Below are 25123 nucleotides of genomic sequence, written 5' to 3' on the forward strand. Positions count from 1 at the left end.
GCCGCGTCCCCGTCCTGCTTATTTTCCACCCCCTCCATGAGAAGGGAATTGGGCTTTCTTCCACCCTACTGCATGGCTCTGGCAGTGCCGAGCTCCTGGCTCCTCACCCCCTCGGATTCGGGACTAGGGCGCGGACGCGCTCGGAGCCTCTCGGATGGGGTTCCCCGTGAGCCGGCGGCTGATGCGGGGCTCTCCGGGCGCGGGTAGCCCCGTGGGGCACACCGGGCGCAGGTTTTTGGGGACGGGTGTGCCCAGCACCGGGAGAGCGCGGGGGCGGCGCGGACGGGCGGGGCGCGGGCGGGGCGGGGCGAGCGGAGAAGGGGCGGGGCGGGGGCGGGGCGGGGCGGGGTGGGTGACGTGCAGCGCGGGGAAGGCCGCCGCCGGTTTAAGATGTCAGGCCAAGAGGGAAGCGGCTGAGCTGATGCGGTGCGGGGCTGGCCGCGGCGCGGGTCCATGCGCGGGCAGCGGAGAAGAGCGCCCCGCGGAGCGCCGCCGCGCCTCGCCGCCCCCGCCCCGGGGAGCCCCGCGGCGGGCCGGGGGCCGCCGGCCGGGGAGCTGTCGTGTCGCCGTGACGGCTCTTACAGGACCGGACTCGCCCGCTCTCCTGTCGCCGCCGCCGCGTCCCCCCGGGCGGCGGGGGCTCCGAGGCTCGCCGCGCCGCCCGAGCTCTAGTCGAACGACGCCTGCCCCGGCTCGGCTCCCCGGCCGGCAGCCCTGACCCCCGGAGCCGCGGGGCTGCTCCGCGTCCGCGGAGAGGGCGCTGCGCGGACCCTCCTACACGTACCGACACCTACAGACACACGCACACCTTCTCCTATCGACCCCCCAGGCGCGCACGTAGACTTTGGCGTCCTTTTGCCGATGAACTGCATGAAGGACCCGTTAAGCCTGGAGCGCCTGGGAGCCGCGAATAAGCTGTGCTCCTCCTCACCTTCCTCCTCCTCCTCTTCATCATCCTGCCATCACCACCAGCCCGCGCTGGCCATGGCGACGGCGCTGGCGCCGGGGCAGGCGCGCTCCTCCCTGGAGTCCGCCAAGCACCGGCTGGAGGTGCACACCATCTCCGACACCTCCAGCCCAGAGGCCGCAGGTAAGAGGGGGTGAGAGGCAGGGACCCCAGCTCTACGGGCGCGCCGCCGCCCTGTCCTGCTCCGGCCCGGCTGGCAGCCCTGCGGACCGCGATGCGCCGCCGCCCCTCTGCCCGGGAGCGTCCCGCACCCGAGCCGAGATGCGCTTCGTGTGGTTTTTCGCGTGCGGTGTCTGTGTGTCGGCGAACAGGAAAATAATGACATATAGGATAGGCGAGTAGCATGTATTCTGGTAGGCGAGTTACATGGGTACAGATCGGCAAATAACGTGGGAGTTCACGGGCGAGTAATAGCGATACAGACGAACAAACTGGGATGTATACGGACACAGAATGTTGTTGCAGGCTGGCCTGTATATAACACGGGTGTAGGTAAGCAAATCAAACAAATTACGTGTATGGGATTACGGGAAGTAATGTGGATGCACATAGGCAGAAAGCTTGCGTACGGAGAGCGGCTCCGTCCCGCTGTCCCGGCGGTGGCTGCTCCGCCGGGAGGAGCCGCCCGTGGGTGCCCGCGGGGCGCGGAGGAGCCGCGGCTGCGGGAGGCCGGCGCGGGTTAATCATTACAGCACCGAGTGGCGTTCGGGGCAGTCTGCGGGACCCAGCAGCGCTGGGGACACGCTTTTCCCCAGCCGCTGGAGAGGAGGCTGAAGAGCCCTCGTTTTCCGCCTTGTTTTCTTGTTTGTTTCCCCAACTTACAGAGAAGGACAAGAGCCAGCAAAGCAAGAATGAGGATGCGGGGCCCGAGGACCCCTCCAAGAAGAAGAGGCAGCGGCGTCAGCGGACTCACTTCACCAGCCAGCAGTTGCAGGAGCTGGAGGCCACCTTCCAGCGGAATCGCTACCCGGACATGTCCACCCGGGAGGAGATCGCCGTCTGGACCAACCTCACCGAGGCCAGGGTTAGGGTAAGTCCTGACACGGCACCCCAGCTCGGAGCAGCGGGGGTCAGGGTGGGTTGGGATAGGGAAGGAGGGCTGAAATATTGCAGCTGCTTTCGATTTCGGCTTGTATGTAAACTTCAGAGCCTTTGCACAAAAGCAGAGCAGAGCAGGACATTTCTGTCAAAGCGAAACAGATTGGGATCTCTCTGTGTGTCTCTGAAATACGGTTTGCTGCACGGTTCTCCCTCACCGTGCAGTGCGTCCCTTTCCTTTTGATCGAAACGCTAATGAAAACATTAGCCAAAGAGAGCAACTTGGAACAGGCTGCAACCTGCGCTGTCTCTAATGAGAAAAAGATGTAAAATACACAAGAGCATTTGCTTCACTCCGAGGCACTCCCAATGAGCCCTTCCTTGCATTTTCTATTTCTTTGGGTTTCACAATTCGACGAGCGTCTCTCTCCACCCTCTACCCCCCTCAGAGATTTATGGGACCATCGCGGCGCTGCAGAGATACCGCGGCCGGATCCTGCTCGCCTGCAAACGCTGCGCTGGGGGAAAAAAGGAAAAACAACAAACCCCAACGCACGCACACAAAAAGAAGCCTATAAAAGGGCCGAACCTTCAGATTTTCGGAAATCCCACATGAGTCCTCTCCCCGAGGTCGCTTGAGGAAAGCTAGACAGTGAGAACCGGGGGCGGCAGCGAGCGGGGCCGGCTCTCAGCCCCGGGCCGGCGGTGCTGGCGCCGGGGCAGCCAGGCGGAGGGAGCGGGGCCGGGCCGATCCCGGTGTCCTCCCGGGCACGGAGCGCTGTGGCTCGCGGTGCGGCTTTCGCGGAAGTTTTTGTATCGGTCCGCACGGTGCCTCCAGACGGGCCCGTCCCCTGGTGCCCGGGCGGCCTCCGCCCGGCTCGGCAGGGCGGGGGCCACCACAAACACCCCGGGGTGGCTGCAATACACACGGTAAGGCGGCTGCTGGCGGCTGCCCGACGGGTCAGACATCCTGATGTGGATTGGGAAGGGGCACGTTTTTCCCATTGTCTGCGCGGAGAGGATTCCTTAGATCTCATCTAGCACTTTGTTAAATTGTGACTTTCTTTTTCCTTTTTTTTTTTCTTTTTTTTTTTTTTTCCCCTATTCGCCCCCCGCCAACCCCTCCAAAGAGCAGTCGAACAAGTTTGTTTAGAAAGTGATTTTCGGTTCTGGAAGCTTTCACGCTAGAGGAACTTGTAGCTTTAACAAACTAAAGCAAGGATTTATTAGTTGCTGGCTTCCCCCTCCTTTCCCCTACCGTCACTTTAAATATTCCGCGTTTTACTCTCGGTTTTGCACTTTTGTATTTTTCCTGGATGTCTTCAGTACAGAAAAAACAAGAGAGAAGGGGGTAAAAAAAAACGAGGAAGAGGTTGGGGCAGGAGAGAAGGGAGAGAATAAGAAGGAAGCGTTGGCCTCTGTGGCGCGAATTAGAGCATCACACATTATGTGGAGGGCTGCGGGGGGAAGGGGGGGGCTGGAAAGGGGAGTGGGGGGGCCGTGGTGAGGGTGGAATGATGCGGCCACAAATCTGCCTCGCTAAACCCGGGCGGTCCCGAGGATGCTCGGCTGTCCCGGCAGCGCAGCCCTGCCTCGGCCCAGTGCAGGGCTCCACAGAGGAGGAGGTGAACTTATACATGAACACGTATGTTCGTACAAATTTTTATATCTAACTTCTATGCGGATAGGCTCGGCTCTTGCCCCGAGAACCTGCAAAAGGCTGCGGTGGTGGTGGTGGTTCCTGACTAATTCGCATCTCCCTCCCTCCCCTCTCCCCCCGTTTCCAAAGGTTTGGTTCAAGAACCGCAGAGCCAAATGGAGAAAGAGAGAAAGGAACCAGCAAGCCGAGCTTTGCAAAAACGGCTTCGGTCCGCAGTTTAATGGCCTCATGCAGCCCTACGATGACATGTACCCCGGCTACTCGTACAACAACTGGGCAGCCAAGGGCCTGACCTCGGCTTCCCTCTCCACCAAAAGCTTTCCTTTTTTCAACTCCATGAATGTCAACCCTCTGTCTTCTCAGAGCATGTTCTCCCCTCCAAACTCCATATCCTCCATGAGTATGTCTTCAAGCATGGTACCTTCTGCAGTCACCGGGGTGCCCGGCTCCAGCCTCAACAGCCTGAATAACTTGAACAACTTGAGCAATCCCTCCCTGAATTCTGCAGTGCCAACGCCAGCCTGTCCTTATGCTCCTCCAACACCTCCGTATGTTTATAGGGACACATGTAACTCGAGCTTGGCGAGTCTGAGACTTAAAGCCAAGCAGCACTCCAGTTTTGGCTATGCCAGTGTGCAGAATCCTGCTTCCAACCTGAGTGCTTGCCAGTACGCGGTGGACAGACCCGTGTGAAGCATCCAAGTAGAAAACCGGGTGGGAATCCCTCCCCATTTCCCGCAGAGACTGAGAAATTCACTAGAAAGTAATGCGCACTAGAGAGAAAAAGAAAGGAGGAAAAATCAGAGGCAGAGAGGAAGAGAGAAAGAGAAAGAGAGAAAGGAGAAAAACAAAAAAGAGGAAACCACTGAAATAAGATAGTTCCTTTGTTTTCAAAGGACCTCCTACAGATTCTGAGATCTTTCTTTCACTAAGAGTATTTCAACAGTTACAAGGACATATATATATATATGGACAAATGTTTGACTGGATATGATATGACATTTTAATGTTACTATAAGCTTGTTATTTTTTAAGTTTAGCATTGTTAACATAAAATGACTGAAAGGATGTATATATATCGAAATGTCAAATTAATTTTATAAAAGCAGTTGTTAGTAATATCACAACAGTGTTTTTAAAACGTTAGGCTTTAAAATAAAGCATGTTACTCAGAAGCGATTAGGATTTTTCGCTTGCGATAAGGGGATGTGTAAACTAAATGCAACACTGTATGTTTCTAACATATAATTATTAAAAATATTGTGTGAATATCAGTTTTAGAATAGTACCTCTGGTGGATGCAATGATGTTTCTGATATTGCAATGTAAAACATGCCCTGTGTATAACATTTCGTACAATATTATTGTTTTACTTTTCAGCAAACATGAAAAAATGTGTTTTATTTCATTGGAGTAAAATATACAGCATACAATTTTGTCTGGATTTTTTATTTACTGAGCCAAGCTGCGCAGCAGCAACTAGTCTGCAATGATTGACTGATAGCTGACACTGGATCTTGTTCTCTGGTAACTCGGGGTAGTACTTTTGCAATGCAACTAAATACTGGCACGCTTTTTTTCCGCATTAAAAAAAAAAAAAAAAAATCCCTCACGCTAAAGTTGCATACTCGAGAAACATGAATTGTACCCCTTGGGTCCTTTTATTTCCCCACACAGCCCCGAGAAAATGGATTATTTGACATCGCTGGACTCGAGAACTGCCAGCCACAAAGTTGCTGTATCTCGAGCACAAATTTGTCCTTCTGCGAAGGAAGCTTTTATTGCATTAAAGAAAGGGAGGGAAAAAAAAAAAAAAAAAAAAAAAAAAGGAGGTATGGGGGATATTAAAAAAAACAGCTTGCAAATAAACTGCTCCTGTTCAAAATAATCTGTCCCCTTTGCCGCTCCCTGTGCCCTGCTTCTCTCCCTTTATCGGGGAGATCCTTCATGTAATATTACATTTCTATTTGCAAATCCCCCTTTCAGACATAAAGAGAAACAAAGAGCAGCCCAAATAACCGCAACCCCGTGGAGCGCGGGGGGTAAGAGGTTAGCCCGAGTTTCCTGCGACTTCGTGCTGCAACACGTCGTTGAAGGGAAAGGTCGTGCTCTCGTGTGTTTTGTTTTAAATAATATTGACCCATTCATTCTCAACCTGCTTGTTCGTGAAATTATACAGGATTATAACTTTGCCATCGCCAGACAATTGAAACAAATCAAGATGAATTGCTGCTCGGCCCTCCCATCGGCTCACACCCCGGGCGGGCGAGGAGGGGCTGCCCAGAGGGTGGGTAGCCGCAGGATCCGGCGGGAGTATCGAGACACGAAGAAATTCCGCAGGCGCGTAAACAGGCGAGGGGCGCAGGGGACGGCAGGGAGGAAACTACGCGGTGAGAGCGAGCTTAATCCTTGAGCGGCCTTTGCGCGCTCGTTGCGCGCCTTTGTGAGGTCGGGAGGAGCGGCAGAGGTAGCCCGGGGGTGGGCGGACACGGCGGAGGGGATTCCTTCCCCGCCAGCGGTTAGACGGGAAGAGGAGCAAAGAAGAGAAAGAGAGGGGAGAGGTCAGCGCCCTGCGCTTTCCCACGAGGAAAATGCCTCCCCCACACGAAATCAGGGTACTCTCCCGTGGGTCCATTTGCAGCGTGGGCAAACTCCAGCCCCCACTTTTCCCCCCTCTTTTTTTTTTTTTTTTTTAAATTTTCTTTTAACACCTCTTATTTTTATTTTCTTTCTCCCCTTTTTTTCTTCCTCATCAAATCTTTATTAGATTTTTTTTGTCTCTCTTATTTTGTTTTGAGGTTGGGGGTTTTACAATTATTTTATTATTTTACGCATCCTTCTGTTTTCTTTTCCTCTGTATGTACTTGCCAGGGCGTAAGTGGAGAGAAAGAACCTCGGTGCTTGGGACCGGGGGGGAGGCGAGAGGCACCCCCTCGCTTGTCCGGCCTCGTCGCCTCCCCGACCCAACTCCGCTCCCCTCGGTTTTTCCGCACCGTTGTCAACCCGGGTGAGTGCCAGGGGCTGCCAGAAATGTCCCCTTCCTCCTTCTCCTTCTCTTCCTCACTGGGCTGCGGGCGAAAGGTCTGAGGGTGACGGCGGTAAAGGGCTGGCAACCCGGGAAATCCCCTCGGGGACCAGGGGAGCCGGAGAAGCGAGAGAGCTTTTCTGCCCGAACCCTCTCGGCGGGACGGGCTCGGAAATCAGCGAACGGATCGCTGCGGGTGTCGACACGGTATTTTACACGCTTTTTTCGGCCCTCGTTTCTTCTCGGTGGCTTTGGTTATTTATAGTCCTCTCTTACAAATATAAATGTATACATATAAAATCTTGGTGTATATATACGTAGAATCTGTGTGTGCGTGGAGAAATATTAGATATATAATACACAGTATACGCATGTGCATTTAGAGGAATAATATATACCCATTCCGGACCAAAAAGAAAAAAAAATTGGATCAGAGTTTTTTACTCTACTGTGTAATGGCTCAAACGATGAAAAATCAACGTGACCGCTCAGAGAGGACATAAATCACTCCTAGAGTAATCTGAATTTCTTTCTCCCCCTAGCTGAAGCCTTGAGGGTCATCATTTTTCTGCGCCACTTGACCAAAGATATAATGTTTTGATTAGGTCGTAAATCAAAATCTTGGGTCGTGGTAGGCGCTGTGTTTTTTTTTTTTTTTTTTTTTTTTTTTTTTTTTTTTTTTTTTTTTTTTTTTTTTTTTTTTCTGGGGGCTTTCCTTCTCCTTATCGGCGGTGGCAGTGTGAACCTGGAACAATGGAGGCCTCAAAGAGGGGGAGAAAAAGCCACAACGAAATGGGGAATTTGCAAAATACCTATTTGCAGAAGCGCAGCGGAGAGTGGTTAAACAAGGGGCTCACACCCCCTCGCACCCCCCTCGCCCCTCGGAAAGGCCGATTCAGGCCGCCTGCTGCGCAACCCCCCGCGCCGGGCGTGCGAGCGGGCAGCGCCGTCTGCCTCCCAATCCACATCCCAATCCACATCCTAATCCACATCCCAATCCACAGTCCCGTGGCCCTGGCAGCCCCCAGCACCCCCCGATCGGAGCTGGGCCACGGGGCGTAGGCGGGAGCGTGCCCCTTCCCGCCGGGCCCGGGGGGTGCCCGGGCTCCCTCTCCCCGCCCCGGGGCCGTGTCCCGGCCCGGCTCCGCTCTTTTGTTTTCGGACGGTGACTTCCCGCACTTTGAACCCCGGCGGTGTGCGCGAGTCCCCGGCCGTCAGATCGGAGCGCCTCGCCTCGCAAAGGTCAAAATGACGCGCAGATATGCATGTATCTCCTTTTGGTTATTGTCTGTGCTTCCCTCTCCTTGCTTTGTTTTCAGTGCGTGCGCGCCCATCTGCGTGCACATTCCCGAAGCAATGAGATACCGATCTTTACATACCTGTACAGTTGTTTCTACTTATAAAATAAAAGAACTTTTTTTTTCTTTTTTTTCTTGCACATTCATTAGCATTTTTGGAGGGAAATAACTTCCTTAACAAACAGTTGACATCTGAGCCCGGGGAAGAGTTTGTTGCTGGGGGTTTTTTTCTTCAATAAAGCCGCATTTCGGGGGCATTTTTTCTTTCAATAATGCTCCCTTGTGGAGCGGGGGCGACGGCGTTTGCAGGTTTGCAGCCCGCCTTCCCCCGCCCCGCGGACGGGGTTTCGGGAGCTGTGTGAGTGGCGTGGGGGGGTCTCACATGCCGGATTTAGGCAAGGAGGGAGGACAGGGGACCGGCTCACGGCACTGGCGCTAACACGCTTTTTCGGGACTTATAATTTACCTTGCTAAATGTCTGCTTTGGTACGCGTATTACACATGTAGGTCTGGATATTAGGCACCCGATAGAGCGTAACAGTCAATAATCCAGAAACTTGGAGGGATTTACACCTTCGGAGCTCCATACAATGCCGGACTAATTGATTGCTAAATCTGAAGTTTTTAAAATGCGAATCCCTTTTAGAATTAATTTCTCCGGCCAGAAGCATCTACTTCTAAGAAAGCAAGACAGGAGGAAAAAAAAAAATAAACTCTAACGTGCAAATTTTAAGCAACAAGGGAATATTTTTTGAATATTTTTTGGGATGTTGGGGAGTTTTTTTGTGGGTTTGGGTTTTTTTCATGTGTGTGTTTGGTTGGGAGTTTTTAATGGAAAAAAACAAACAAAAAACAAAAAAACAAACCCACACATTTGAGGCCTATTTTTGGATTTTTGGGATCTCGGCCCCATTTGTGCCAGGCAGATCCGCGGCACTGGGGCGGGCAGAACGGAGCTGGTGCTCCGCGCCCCTGCGCAGGGAGCCAGCCCTCCGGCGGTGCTCGACCGACGCCCCTCTGGTCGATCCGTGATTTCGGGGACCAGGGTGGCTTGTTTGGTCCCGTTCTCCCTGGCGGCTGTGACCAGCCCCCGCCCGCCCCCCAGCGCAGGGGGCAGCGCGGGTCGCTCCCGCCGCCACGGAGCCAGGCGGGGCAAGGCAAACGCTGCGGCGGCCACAGAGGGATCCGAGCCCAGCCTGCCTTCTTAGAGGGCGGACTGTGACTGCGCGGGGGGGCCGCGGGCCCGACCCCGGCCCCGAGACCTCGCCCGCGGCCGGCAGCTGCGGCGGTGGCAGCGTGCGAGCGGGGCCTCGCGGTCTGAGTCCACGGGAGGGAGGCGGCGTGACCGAGGTGGGGACAGGTTCCCTCCCGCGGCACCGCCCCGGCGAGAGCCTGGGCCGGACCCCACGCGGGGACGGGGCGGCTCGGCAGGCCTTGCGCGGCCGCGACTCTACAATGGCATATCCCTGGGAGCTTTCGGGGAGAGGCGCAATTTGCGCGGCTGGAGCCTCCCGTTGGGCGCGGAGTACGGACGCGGCTGACGGCCAACCCAAAACCAGGAGAAAAGAAAAAAATCCCACAAACATCAAAAGAAAGAAAAGGGGGAGGGGGGGCCCGCGAAGGATTAAAAGAAAGCCACAAACTGCCCAGTAGCCCACCTGGGAGCAGGAGGCCGCGGGTGCCTCGCTCCGGCAGTGACAAAGACCCGCGCACCCCTTGGAGTCAGCCCGGGCGGCGTGGCACGGCGCTGAGGAAGGAGCCGTGTGAGCGCGTCTGTGTGTGTGTGTCTCTGTGTGTGTCTCTGTGTGTGATCAAGTGTGCAAAGAGTGTGCAAGAGTGTGGGAGAGACCCGGCCCCGGCCCAGCGTGGCTCCCCGCTGAGCCGGGATGCAGCGGGGAAGCGTCCCAGGTTCGCTCCCGCTCGCACACGCACTCATACACGTGCAATACGCACACGCGTATCTATTGGGCACACGTGCACATTTTACACAGATACACACAGACTCATACGTGCACACACACGCGGAGTGCTGTGCGGGCTGTGCTCTGTAGCCACCTCCCGCAGATGAGAGGGATGCTCCGGAGGCTTTGGCAGGGACTGGCCGTGCATAAAACCGCGACGGTGAAACCCACGCCTGATCGGAATGGCGGGACGTGGTCGCCTTTCAGTCTCTTCTGCCTTTTGACCTTTTTTTTTTTTTTTTTTTTTTTTTTGTTAGTTTTCTCCCTGCAAATCCAGGGGCTGAGGGGCAGTGGCGGGGCCGGGCAAGGATCGAGGCCGATGCCCGCAGCCCCTTCCCCGGCCGCGGGCTTGCGCCCACCGCTAAGCGCGGCCCGGGTTGAACATTAACCGGCTGGAGCAGCCCCGCAGTGTAACAGGCTACGTATAAAAATGAATCATCTCCCAGGTTGTAGTCAAACGTCCCGTAAAGTCCACCTATAAATCCTGGTATGCACTTAGTGCTCTCAGCTTCACGTCCTACGGTTACTACGCAGTATTTGCCGTTCCCTCCTCTCCCCACTCTTCTCTCCCCCTAAATCCCGCTGGCTGTCTGCGGTCCTAACCCTGGGTCCGCATGCCCTGGGATGCAGTCTCACCTCTCCCTGAGGAAAGCGAAGCCCCACAGGACACCACCGAGGGTCGCACCCGTCGGGGTGCTGGGGCCACCTCCAAACTACGACGAAGGGAGATAAAGGAGGAGGACAGGCCTGGCCCTTATAACCCTCCAGGGCGGCAGCAGCCCCCAGCCCCGGGGCCAGCCTAGGTGGGGCTGCTCGCAGCTGTCCCTGCTGCTCCCGCCCTTCGAGGGGTCTGTGTCTCTGTGCCTGTGATAAGAAGAGCTACTCATACGTTGCAGCAAGGCTCTATAAAACTCAACAGGCTCCCCCCTGCAAATTCATTACGCATTTTTTCTCGGGATTAAAGGGAAAAGAGGAAGAATATCTAATCTGACTGGAGCACACTACTGCAGAGCCTCGGTGGGCAAGGATCAATAGGCATGTAGCCATCGATGCAGCCCAGAGTTCAAATCTGCAACTGAGATTTATGCAATTGGAAAGGAACCCAAGGAACAAGCCCCCTAGCCTGCTGGGTGTGTATGTGGGGAAGTGGCAGCACTCGGGAAAACACGAGGGTGGAGCCAAGCTCATCACTTGATGTGTATATTTAGTGTGGTGGTAGTCCCGCTGCCTCACGGAGGACTGCTTCCATGCTGAAAGTTATTCACATGCCTGAGTGATTTGCTGGATTGTGGCCATATGTAAAGCAATAAATATAAGTGTCTACTTCTGTGCAAGTAAGAGATCCAAAGGTCTAGCAAGTAATTTTCCAGCAGATCCAGACCTCATAGTTTTAAGACAAAAGTGAAGAGAACTCTTCTGTTTCATTCAATTTTAAAAAACACCAACCCCACGAACAATTAATGTCACTGGGACAATGAAAGCATAAAGGAGTATAAAGCCTTTCCTTTATGTAAAACCTTGATGGGCACTTTCAAGGCTGCATTATCTGGAGAGGAGCAGGAATCTACAAGCCTGTGCTGATGCAGTTTTCAACCTTCCAAGCCACAAACTCTTGCATCTGCTTTGGCAGATGCAGAACTAAGGAACGAAGGAATTTCTTGCTAGGCTGGGGGACGACGTGTCGGTGTGAGTGGGTCCCAGCCTGTTTGGTGCTCCTTTGAAGCAGGCAGAGTCTGAGCTGGCAGTGCTTAGTGCAAGGGCAGTTCCCAAGCAAGCAGAAACTCTCCCTATGAGGTTTGGAGTGGTTGAATTCCCATGATTTCTCCAGGAAAGGTCATGCATGCTTCCCACTCCTCAGTTGGGATGGGAAGAGCAGTGGAGGGACGGAGGTGGCTTTTCTGCCTTCTTTCTTCTAATGCAGAGCCAAAGTCTCTGGCATTTCTCAATTTTTTTTTCTATTTTTTTTTTCATGCAAAGCAAAACAGAGTTTGAGTAAAATAATAGTATCCAGCTTTTGGCAATGTTTCCTATAAATTCATGGCTTTAGCCTGGACTCTCTCATGGCCAGACTGTAAATTTTCACATTCTAACTCCCTGTGACAAATTTCTAGCCCCAGTCATTGTTATTTCCTTCAGCTTTCACATCCTTCTGGCAAAAACCTCCAACTCTGGCATTCTTTACCCAAAACAGAAATTCCTACCACAAGCCAAATCACCCAGAGAACATTTTTTAATAAACATGTTTGGAAAATGAAAATAAGATACATAAAATATATGAATGCGAGAAACATCAAATGAAAACTTGGAAGGGGTTTCAAGTAGTATTACAAATAGGAAATAGCTTTCCAGAGATAAAAATACTCCATGTGTTTTGTTAACACCAACAGGCAGTTGGGCTTTATTCTCATGGTTTATTTGGATGTTAAGGGACACCTTTGTCCTACTTGATGTACTTGTAACTGCTGGCTGAGCCAGGAGGTCACAGACTTTAGCTTGTAATCAGTGGGTGACTGGCACCATCCTCGAAAAATAATGTCGGCGTGACACGATCAGGGCGACAGCCATTCTCACATGTCAACAGCTATAGCTCAGTAAGTAAAGGACTTGGGGAGGGATGTTTCATAGCACAGGTCATTTTTTTAGTCCTGGACCATGCACCTGTTTAAAACTTCAGCCCCTGGTGCAGAGCACAAATGTTGGCTTCTACTGACAGGGGTGGTTTTATTTATTTTGGTTTGGGTTTGTTGAGATATTTTTTTTTTTTTTTTTTTTTTTTTTTTTTTTTTTTTACAACAAAAAGGGATATTAATTGCCCCTAAGAGTGGTCTCATTGCTTATTAAGTGATAGTTGTAGATTCTCAGGAACTTAGGAAGTGTTTCCTTTGAATTATCTAGGGCACAGGACATGTTGCATTTTTCTGTCTTCTGAACAGAAAGACTTCTGAAACTGGAGCACAGCTCTAACAATTCTTCCCAGGACAATGGAATACTTAATTCTTGTGATGGCCAGGCACTGCTATTTGAGACCACTCAAATTCCCTCTGGTAGAGCTGGCAATTCTGGGGACATAAATAACAGCTTGGGGACCAAGCAAGCATTGTTTACATGGAAATATTATGGCCCTACCCCGGTCAGTGTAGCAGTTTCCTCCTTGTGCTGGAAGGAGCTGAAGCTGCGACGCGCTTGTCGATCCAATGGGTCATGTATGCATATCCATAAATCCCATCGGCTTCAGATGGCATTTGAAGAGCATGAGAATGACTTGACTTACACTGGAAGACAGCAGGAATGGAGCATGTGCCCATAGAACATGCTGAATCAGGGCCAGGCTCCAAGGACAAGAACTGAAGCCCTTTTTATGGCCCTAAATAGGCTTATTTAATCTTGCATGGCTGGGCAAGGAGAATAACTGGAGGTTCTACAGAGCCTAGAATAAAAAATTCCCAACCAGAAAATATTTAATCTCTGGCCAGAGAAATCAACCATCTGTTTGGAACCAGGGTATGTCTCATGTTTAGGGAAATGAAATAAAATTGGAGAAAGCCCTCTAAAGGAACTCTGTGAAGGCTTTTTTGTGGGGGAAAGAAGAGGAGACCATGATGCCCAGGATATGAAGACCACATGGAGGTTGCAGGCATGAGCACACATCATGTAGATGCATGTTAGAAACAGGTTGCATTAGAAGTCACAGAGTGATTCTCTCTTCTCTCTGGAGAAATGAAGTCAAAGAATGAATAAGAAGAAAAGATGAAACAGCTTGAGAAGAAGAACAAGAAGAACAGAGAATTTATTTCTGGTTCCTGTGAGATGTCCTGTGCAGTGACTATCACAAGAAGAAACCTCCATCAAATACAATGCCACTGAAACCAGTGTGCTGTCATTAAGAAAATATGTATGCTCTCTAGATCAACTCAGGGGCGGTATGTTACAAGAGTGATAATTCTGAATCTAATTCTTTGGTGATGTAACCCAAGCAATTTTGTCTTACTGATTTGTTTTAGTGGCACATTTTCACTTTCTTAAAATAAATCTAATTGAAATAAGCCCGCAGAGGGAAAATGGGACAGCTAAATTGGTAGTCTTAGTGTAGATTCTACAAAGGTAATGCAGCTACTCATAATTTATTCTTTGTTATTCTTCATGGCCTCTGATAAATTTCACTGTGAAATTAAGTTTACATGTATATACCAGAGTGGGTAGAGTGTTGTGGGCAGAATGCCCATCCTGATTACCCCAGAGGATTAGGAATGTCAGGCTGTTACAAAGGGAAAAGCAAGCCCAGAACAGGCCTCAAGAAATAATGCTCCAGTCCTGTCCTGCCATTTTTTCCAGCTGCAGGGTGCTGTAGAAGGTACCTGCTTGAGTATTTGTTCTCAATGCACAGAGGTCTCCCAGAGGTATAAAGAAAAGCCTCCCGCCGTCCATTAGGAACTGTGGTGATCTGAGGCTAGAAATACGGACTTCAGCCAAATGAGTGGAAAGTATAAAATTGCAAAAAGCAGTTCTTGATATCTTGGCAAGAAACCCAGGACAGTATCCGACACTCGTCTACACATAATGCTATAGCCCCACGCTGCTGAACTCCTAAAGGCGCGACATTAGATATGCAATCCTGTCTCCATGGCCTCTGTGATTAAACCGCTGCCATGCAATCTGGCAAAGTAACTGCTGTGGGACACGTAGTGCCCCAAGGGGCTCTTGATGTTTTAGACTGTAGCCAAGAGTCCACGACAGTTGCTGTTGACTGGAGGCACAGTAGTAACCCCTCTTTCAGCTGCCTTCCACTCTCCCATATTCCTCTGTGCAGTGTTTATGGATGGGACATCTCCTTCTTCTGGAAGTGAACTCTCCTTACCAACTCCCTCTGTGAGCAAACAGTAAAACTCCAAGGGAGCTGATGGCTGAGTTGGGTTTGAGCTCCCAGCACCAAGAGGGTGAGACAATTGCTGGATACTATGGGAGTGCAGAATGACCCTAACCTTTGCCATTAGCAAAGAGGGTCAGACAGACACATCCTGCTTCCTGGACTCTTCTATACAGAGGGCCCTTGGCCATGGTGATAGTGGTCCATCCTAAAATTTGGCAGGTTCTAAAGCTGAGCCTAGCTAACTAGGTTGCACATAGGCTGTACATATGCTGAACTCAGTGAAATGCAGGACACCAGCACTAGTTCCTGTTTCAGGCACATAGACAAGGTCAAGCCACTAAGATGGTATTGAAACTCAAGGATCTGGGATGCTTCAAGACCTTCAGATCCAAGGGCATATCCTGGTCATCTACACTAGTGGAATGCTTTAAGCAGTCAAAAACTTGTTGAATAAGCCTATAGATTCAACCACAGGAAGGAAATCAGGCATGCAAGCAAGTTTAGAGGGAATTATAGTGTGTTCTCATCAGGTCTTTGGTGTCTACCAAAGTAGATGGGCACCCAGAAGGTTCCATCCTTCATATGCCATGCAGACGTTCTTTTGCAGCTGCCCTTTGAGCAACAATTGCCTAACAAGAGTAACAATTGTCTCCCATATGGTGTAAAGATAAAAGTGCATTGGTGTTTGTGAAATGCTCAGCTGGTTGGTAAGGAAGAACTTGGTAAGGAAGAGCATTTCAGCATATGGATAACAAATTTAATCCCTAATTTCTACCTAGAAATGGGTACTTCCTATGGATAATGCACACTTTCATTTTCGTGGGTGTTTTTAAAACTATTTTTACTTTTAGTTGTTGTTATTATTACTGGTTTTTGATGCATGAGATTAGTGTTCCAACTCCATAACTTTTATTCTGGTGAAAAACATGATCTTCATAAAATTGTCTGGAGACAAATCGGCTTGCTTGCTTGTAAACTGGGAATTGGCCACCTTCATTAAGGAACCACAAAAGGTTTCAATCAAAAAGACAGGCACAGCTACAGGAAAAACTGACTCAGAGTGAAGCAGCCACCCCACTGCAATATCATTAAGGAAAGCCTTTAATAGGCTGGGACAGATTTACAATAATTAGTACAACTAGCTCCATATCTGAGACAAGGCATCTACAGCATGTAGCATGTCTCTCTGTAAAATTATAGATGAGTGTGAGCTGATTACATTACATGTAAGTAGTGTGGTGAAGCTGGACATTTGGTCCAAATATGTGTAAATAGAGTACCTAATAGTTTAGGTACTATGCCATGAGTGATTTATACCTCTCTGCTTTGTCAGATCAAGTTGACCAAGTCAGACCTCTTCAGTTGGTCTTCCCAAGGAAAAGCACAAAGTGTTTTAGGGGCTCATCTCCAGAAAAAATGCCACAGTGGTAAGATGCCAGCTTTTCATTTTCCCAGTGGGTGGTCTGCTGCAAAATTCCCAAAAGGCAAAGAATCTAGAGCTAGACAGGGCCTCTCTTAAGCTAAAGTGTTTAAGAGATTTTTTATGTGTAATTTAAGATGTTTGCTGAGAAACAGAGACGCTGATTTAACTATTTGCAGCTTATGATTTTTCCATTAGAAAATCTTACAGACCCATCAGCACATTCCGTGTTTGACTGACCACAAAATCACAAATTTTCCCCTCAAATCTGTTGCCCCACAGCAGTGGTCTTTGTTCTTCTCCTTTCTCATTAGGCTAGTGCTTATTTGGAAATTGTCAGAGAGGACACTCAACCACTCATTCACACCAAGCAATACAAGCCTCTAAAACTATTGCCACCAGCTTCTTTTGGGGCAATTTGTAAAACAAGGATGTCATCTGGAAGTCTGGGCAGACTGGCATCCCTGCTTCATATTTAACACAATTCCCCTAAACACCCAAATGTTTCACTCACTCCTTTCTGTGCAGAGCCCTTTCTCTAAGAGCCTGGAAGATCAAACTGAAGAGAAGGCGAGCAGCAGTCAGCATTCTTGCACATATAAACTTCCAAATCATCCCAAAGATGTTGGAACTGCATTGCAAAAGGCAACTACATCTAATTGTCTCCCTTATTTAAGTATTATATTTTTTCTGGGAAATTTATAATTTTTGTTTGACAGTGCAACAGGGTGGTCCTCTTTAAGTAGCCAAAAGGACCTGGAGCCAGTTTTCCCTCCTGCTCACCCCAGTAAACTCTTTTTAAGGAAGTAGATGTGTGAAGGAACAGCAGACAAGATAGAGACTGGAGCCAGATGTTCCTGTGAGAGCTGCCTCCTGACTGGGATACAAATCCAGCTGTTTACTCACACAGGGAGATTCCAGGCAGAAAGCTCTGGGACTTGCCATTTGTCTGTGAGAGAAAAGCACAGGCTTCACTCCCCTATGCTTACTCTCCCCAGACTGCAGATGGAGAGGAAAAGTGTCTTCTTGGCTGGGAAAGGGATGCTGTGAGGATGATGAGCATGTGCCACACAAACCTTTTGAGAGAAAGCCTAAGCTTCCCAAATTGTGCAGATGAGTTCGGCAAGCACATTTCTCCTCAGACCTGTGTTAAGAAATCCTGTTCTCTGAAGTGAACTGCGGCCTTTGATAGTGTGGGCATTTGTCTAATTTATGGGAAGAATGCTGAGGAAACTGCACTACTGTGGATATGCTACAAACTGACAGCTTGCACCTAGCTTGTAAAATATATTAGATATTTCTGGACAAATTACAAACTCCTATTTAGGATAATAAACTGCTTTGCCAAAGTCAACATAGGCACATAGCATATAATATGTAGCACATATTATATCACCACCAAAAAAAAAGCCTTTCCTCCAAAAATTATGGTTCAGCTCCAGAAAACATCTCTACTCCAAATAGGATTTAATGCCATTGATTCTGGGAGAAGACAGCGTTTCCCCGCACTACTGGTCTATAGGTCAAAGACCCTAACCAAAAGTCTGGTGGGATGTGACTCCAAAGGCCGTATAGATTGCTTGCTTGGAGATGTCTAGGGATAATAAGCCATGAAAAATGAAGAAAAGGGTGTTTTTTATTTTATACTTTTTTCATTGTTCAGGAAGAGGTGTCACACACGTAAATTAAGTTACACGAGGATCTTGCTTGCAAATTCTGGAGAGGTGCAACAAGCCCAGGACTCTGAAGCAGGCCTCTGCACTCTGTACCTGTTCTTATTTATGGTGTGTTTCATTATGAGACAATGCCAGTGACAATTATCCATACTGAAAAAAACAGCGAAGGTTGTGGCTTTTTGCTGCTTTGCAGTCACGTCATTCAGCTGCCTCTAAACTACCTCCTCAGGCACAGAGGTCTTGATGGGCTGTGAACCACCTGGGTGATCTGTACTCTGCTGCTCCACACTGTGCGTGCAGGTTATGGGGAGAGAGCGTTGCAGACTTTGGTCTGCGTGGCTCAGCACGGGTGTGCTGCCTGTGAGCCCTGGAGCTGCCATCACTGGAGGTACCCAGCCCCTGGGACAATACACACTGCCAACCCAGGCTGTCAGCACGGGTGGCTGAGGTCCAGCACTGCAGCCAGAGCCTTGGCAGCTCTGCAAGCTCACTTTCACTCACTGCCAGGATTAGGAGCACCTCTCATCCTCCTTGATAAAACCCAGCATGGGAGTGGATTTGACCTGCTCCTAAGCCAAGTGCAGCTCAGCAGCCAAAACTTGGCCAGCCCTGCTTCACGCCGCTACACCTCACATCTTCATGGCTTTGAGGCTTGTGTCCAAAACTTTGACTGTAAAGTGGCAGCGTTGGTTGTTTCAGCTTTTAGATATGAAGAGCAGCAGAAGTGAAGTAGAGGAGAATGAAGGATCACTGTTTCTCTGACTGTACTAACATCCCCTCCAGAAAAACAGCTTATTAGAATTTTATACTAGTGCTTTTAATTGGTACTTACTTGTTGGCTTTGCAATACAACAATCCCAAGGAAGACGGGTTCACATTCAGCTAAGCACTGCTAGCTAGCACAAGGTGAGAAATTCCCTGCTCAGAAAGGCTGCCATTTAAATAGATAAGGCAAATTGTAGGAGGAGAAACAGAGACAGAGGAAAGTGAAAAGACTTGCTCAAGGTCACATGGCAGATCAGTGGCAGATCAACAAAACAGTCTGGTTGTCTGAAGTGCCAGTCTACTGACTTGGGAAATCTTTAGAAAAAGGCCTTTAATAGATGTAGCTATCCTCATGCCTATAGTGTCCCTCTGCAGGTGATCTATCATAACTCAAATTCTGACATCCAGAAGTAAGAATTCCATAGTTCATGCACTGAGAGTATGACCCCCTAATGTGGCTCTCTTGAAAGTGAAATGGTTTGTTACATCAGTCATTCATTTTTGAAAATTGAATTTTGTAAGGTGTAGGTGAACTGAAGTCTACTTTTTTTTTCTGTGCTGAGAGGAACATGCTGGTGACCATAATCTTGGCTAAAATATAGGATAAGGAACTCTTTGTCCCTCTCCCCCTCCATGTGCTATTTTGAGTTGGCATGTGTTTACAGAGATAACATTTGATGTCATAGTTGCCACATTTGACAGAGAAAAGCCTGAGAGAACCATTAACTATAGGACGAGTCAGCAATCTAAGGTATCTTTGTCCTTTGCTAAATGATTAGCTCAAAACAATGTTCCATCTGAAGTTTCCAGCCCAAGAAAATCCCACAAACAAACATTCTAATAGCTATTATAAAATAAAGAATCCTTTATACGTAACAGAATTTTACAACTGTGCAAAATCAACTCATCTTTATTGCTCACTAGAAAAAAATACTTATTTGTATTCATTTCTACATGCATTTCAGCAATGCTGACTACAGATTTGAAAGCATCAGTGAAAGAGAGAATAGAAACTAGAGACAAATAGGGTTCAGGATGCCAGATGTCTGTTTCTGTTCTACCACTCGGTTGTTTTGTAACCCTGGGTATGTTGCTTAAGCTCCTCATCTCAGTGCATCTATATGCAAAAGGCAATAATGATTTCTTATTCACAGAAAGATTTTTACTTCTTTTGGCATAGATCCAGGCCCTTGACCCTTCCAAGGATCTACTTGTGAAGATTTTGGGAGAAGTTTTTTTCTCCCCAAAGAGCTGTGAATCTTACAGGATCATGTCCAGTAGACTAGATGCCGCACCAAAAAGAAGTACTGCATGGGAACTGCATTCCTAGGTTACTGCTGGTTGTACCTGCTTTGAAGACCTTTGAGGGGGAGGATGATGCTGGTTCATCATGAAGACCCAGACCAGACTTTATTCTCTTAGACACCTTCAAGCCATCAGAGCAGCCACTGATATTTTTGCCTGCAACTCTGTTGGTTTCCCGCAGCCATAGCTGCAATGGAAAGATGAGAATAGGATAAAGACAGCTTAATTTGCCTGTGTAGAGGAGAAGAAGACAGCACACAGGAGGTTCTTTGGATAATGCAATCCCAGCAGCTGGGTGAAGATCCCCTTATGAAGCATATTTAAATTCACTGCAAATGCATAAGAAAAGTGAGATAATTTTTAACACATTATTTGTGAAATATGTTCCTTGAAGAAGTGCTTAGCAAAAGGTGTGACACAGATTATTAACTGCTGTTATTGAGAAACACATCACTACATTGCTCTCATTAGAATGTGAGGTTGCCTTATGTAAATGGCTATTTTAGGCACTTAAATTTTTTCCATAATTTCCTCATAGGAAAAACATTCATGATGTTGTCTATCTTCGGTTGCTGATTTATGTATCATTTGGTTAAAAATTCAGCACAAATGGCTCATCCAGTGTTTCCAGGGATAATGAAACTAATCTATCATTTGGCTCATTCTCCAAAGAGACAGAAACACTCTCATCTTGTTGCAAAGCAATGGCTTGTATATGCTTAGGAGCAAGGATGTTAATTGGCTGAAGAGGTTATGCTGGTGTAAGGAACATGCCCTTTCCTTTCCTAAATATTATCAGCCAAATTTCTGAAATTCTAGTTTGGCTGTACTCTAGAAAGACTTCTTAGAGCTGGGCAGCTAAATCATCTGAAGCTTATGTGTGTGCAGGCTCTCCTGCAACTCCCATCAAACTGTGGCTGCTGCAAGAAATATGCATCATGTGTTACAAAGCCAAGTTGCAGCAGGACGCCCCAGCTGACTTGTTGCACTGATGGCAAGACAGGGCTGCTGCTTGCTTCACTCCTTGGAACCACCCAGGCATCTGTCAAACAGACCCGCAGGCTGTCCTTCTGAACCCCAGCTATCCAGCACAGGCTCCACTGCGCTGGGCAGGCTGGTCCTTGGCCTTAAAGACATTAAAGAGAGTTTGTGGTCAAGTGACAGCTGGAATCACCATGTTTTTTAAAGCAGAACTTGACAAAAGGATTCATTTATCCAGGCCAGACTGAAATTTAGGGAGGGCTGAGCACTTTCACTGTAGAGACGGTGGGGAACTAAACCTTGTTTGGATCAGAACTCACAGCCCAAGACCATGACAGCCTGAGACAGCACAGACAAAGGCACCGTGGCATTAGGACAAACTGTGATGGGTCATATCCACTCTGGAGCTTGTAAGTGTGAGTAGTGGGCAATCAGAACAGATAACAAAGGTAACAATAGTGATTTTGGTTAGACGAAATTTTCCACCATCATGGTGAAGAGTATGACAGGGAAAGAGCTCAGCCTGACTGGGCCCTGCTGCCTGTATCACCTCTGCCACAGCCATGCAAAGCCAGGCTGTTGTTTCCACCCAGGAAGGGCTTAGGACTGAGGTGGCAGCAACTGTGGTTGGAGAGGAAGCAGGACTGTCACTATCAATTGTTCTGGGAATGACATTATCCCATCCCCAGGATTTTGGACACAGGAATCCAGTTCTAGCCCACCCCATTCTCTCTTGCCTCTGTGTGGCAAACTGGGCTGCCCCCATCTTTCTCTTCTCATCCCAGGAGAAGAAAACAGGGCTTTTCTACACAGGTGAGAAGCTGAGCATTTACTCATGGGTGGGAACAGAGGGCCAAAGAGCACTGTTGGTGTGCAGCCTTCAGCTTGAGGACGGTGCCTACATGTTTTAGGACTGACAGCTCTTTAGACTCACACCGTGTGTATACGTGTCCCAGCGATGTCCCCAGCCCCCGTCACATCAGGACCTTACTGTGCAATACTTCCCTTGCCTGGCATGGAGCTGCAATAACCCCTAGGATGGAGACCTGAGGGCACACAGTGGCTCTGCCAGGAGTCAGCATTGGCTGCTAGGAGCTTATATGTCTATACATGAGCAGTGTTATACCTATGCATGGAGATTACAACTCATTGTTATGATGCCTAGAGAAGGGAGGAGTTTGAGGGTGTTTGTAATCAGTGCTCCTCAGATACTCATACAGAAGAGGAGGCTATCAAAAGTGCTGGCCCTAAGGTAATTACACAATTTTCTTCAAAATCCTTCTTCAAACCCTATTTTGTCCATTGAAAACAATTGCTAGATGTGTTACTGGTGAATAATGCCGGTAGAATTTGTGCCATGTAATGGCGCGTACCTGAAGAACACAATGTAACCTCTCTAATCCAAATTTTGTGGAAAATTCTTGACTTTACCCTCTCTGTGCTTACTTCACCATGATAAAACCAAAGACAATACTCTCCCTCTTTGTCTTGCCTGGGAAAATTTTATTTGCCCTCTAAGCTCAGGAAAATAGAGAAAATAACAAAAGAAAAAGAAGGAAAATCAAAATAAGCTAACAGAATTAGATAGGTTTTTCCCTTAAAAATTTTGAACATTTTAAAATGCACACATTTTTCACAAAAAAACCAAACAACCCTCCCCCCCAAACCAACAACAAAAAGGCTCACATCTGTTATTTATAAAATTCCATTTTAATGTGATTTTTTTACTGACTCCCAGTCAAATGAGAAAAACGCAAATTAAACACGAGAATTACATGTTGTACCAGTAAGTGCTAGAGTCCCTGAAAGAATACAGCAGTGATTACTTTTTTTTCTAAAGATTTGGCAAGGGAGGTATGATTGGAAGAGGGATAGAAGGGACAGAGGTGGCTTGAGAACAAAGAGAAGAGTGATTAATAGAATACAACTCTCTTTATCTTCCCTGTTTCAAGATATCAAAAATATTCAGGTGAGTAACGAAAATGACAAGTATGCATTACATCCCTAATGAGAGCCTCAGTCAAATGAAATAAACTTCCAGATAAATCCATATTCTTCTTCAGATTAATATATTCAAAAAGGCACAAGCCTGTCAGCCTGGGCACTAGACTTATTTTTAAACATTTATCTAGTCAGCATGCCAAGCTCCTTGACACGCTCACAAGCAAAATTCTTAAGCCCAGGGCTTTATAGCTGCAGAATGGCACTGTAGCCTTCCTTAGGAAGTTCATTATTTCAGCTGTGTCTGCACACAGGAGCTGTGTCTCTTCCAACACTCAGGCACAAGAGCACAAACACAGCCATTTGCCTCTGCCCCATATTGTGTCTGCCATTATACCAGCATAAAGACCCCATGCCAATGCTGTTATTCTTCACCAGGAAAAGGAATGAATTGCAAGCACCTTCCTGCCACTGTAAGTGCATTGATACCAGGAGCTGTAGATGAAGTTAAAAGACCCCCCTTGTGCTTCCCCCTCACCAGGTCTCTCACACAACCAACACAGTTACACTTGTACAAAATCTAGCTATAGAGCAGGCTTTCATGGACCAGGAGTCTTTACCCTTTTTTAATCCACTTAGACTAACAGCAGTGTATTGCTAATTCACATGGCAAAGGGCAAAGGGCTTTTTGCAAAGAACAACTTTTCCTTGTAGCAAAAATAGATGAATCCACTTCCCTCCAAAGAATTGATTACTGGATGCCTTTGTGGCTTTTGTACATCAATCTGCTCATGTGAACTAGGTGTAGTTTGATGGATACAGCGGCTTAACCCCCCTTCTTCCAACCAAATGTGGGAAAGGAAGAAATTTGTGCTTAAGCTGAGGATTGCAAAAAAAATGCAACATCTCTATTTAATTTTTTTTTACACATAACATGTTTGGCTTTATATGTAATACCAAACATTTAAAAATAATAGCAATACAGAGCCCTCTGAAGTTTTCCTAAAATGCTAAGAATCTCAGTTAATCTGGCAACATAGTTTAATGGGAAACAAATAAAAATCATAAATTTGTTAAGAGCTAACTTTGTCCTGTTAACCCTGCTGCTAGTCCAAAGGAGCCTTGATCCATAAAGAAGTTTCTTATTAAATGAACAACAAAATATTATGGATTTATTAAATATTAAAGTGTTATGTATATATTAAAGTATTCTTGCATTTTAGTGCACTTTACATACATATTTGTTTAGATTGGGTTTTAAGCCACTCAGGATTTTCAATAGAAATCAAGCATTCCAGAATCCATGCTATTGCTGCTGCCTCAGTTGAGCTAAGCTTCTAAAGGAATTTTTAGTTATTACATGGTCTCCTATGTGCTACTTACCATTCAATTACATCAGTACTATCTGACCCAACGCAATAAAGATAGGTGCTGCGATAATTCTGAGCAAACAGAAATATATGTGTGTGTATATAAATATATATATACACACACACATTGGCAGGGGCCACCAGAAATGATTGTAACCTGGAAGGCAGGCATGTGAAGGCAATTTGTACCCATGTTTGTTTAGTATTTTAAAATCTCCTTTAAGTATTCATAACTTTCTTTCTGGAATTTTTCTTGAAGCAGTGGGAGATCCCTCAGCAATTAAATGAATATGCAAATATTTTGACATTTCTAACACTAGTTATACCTATAAAAGTTACATAGTCACATAGTTAAGGTTAGATTTGTGCTTCAGTCCTTTGCTGAAAGAACCAAGCAGATTTTTGCCTGCTCTCTTAGCAAAGGAGTTACATTAATGTTAACTAAAAGACTTTCTGCATGAACTGGTTGTTAGTCACGTTCCGTCAGTCTGTCAGATTTTGCTTCTTCCTTGCCTGACAGCACATCAACTAAATCTCTATTCACCTGTAGACTAAAGCAAGTAGAACAAACCAGGACTGTATATTTTATATAAAGCATTACAGAATCAGAAAATTAGCCTGCAACAAGTAAACCCCAACCTTGTGGATTAGTAGAGATTAAAACTATAGAAAGTTATTTTCTTCCACTATTCAATCACGTTTGAAGGTAGCCTTACATCTGCACTCACTTGCACTTACCGTTCTTTTAAAATTTTCCACTGAAAATTGAGATTTGATTTTTCTCAACAGTAAAATGTCAGCAGTTGTAAAAGAGAGGCTTTTCTTGCAGGTCGTGATAGAGATGAAAAT

The 25123-nt window shown here is 47.6% G+C and overlaps 1 protein-coding gene across 1 annotated transcript; it reads left to right on the top strand.

Moving 5' to 3' along the window:
* Window positions 1-424: 424 nt before the first annotated feature.
* On the top strand, window positions 425-8629 carry PITX2 (paired like homeodomain 2). The gene is made up of 3 exons (XM_063423419.1): window positions 425-1090; window positions 1792-1997; window positions 3795-8629. The coding sequence occupies exons 1-3, from the start codon at window positions 862-864 to the stop codon at window positions 4356-4358; spliced, it is 999 nt and encodes a 332-aa protein (XP_063279489.1). The 5' UTR covers window positions 425-861; the 3' UTR covers window positions 4359-8629.
* The last annotated feature ends 16494 nt before the right edge of the window (window positions 8630-25123 follow it).

Source organism: Prinia subflava, chromosome Z (genome assembly GCF_021018805.1).
Source record: "Prinia subflava isolate CZ2003 ecotype Zambia chromosome Z, Cam_Psub_1.2, whole genome shotgun sequence".
In the NCBI taxonomy this organism is placed as follows: Eukaryota; Metazoa; Chordata; class Aves; order Passeriformes; family Cisticolidae; genus Prinia; species Prinia subflava.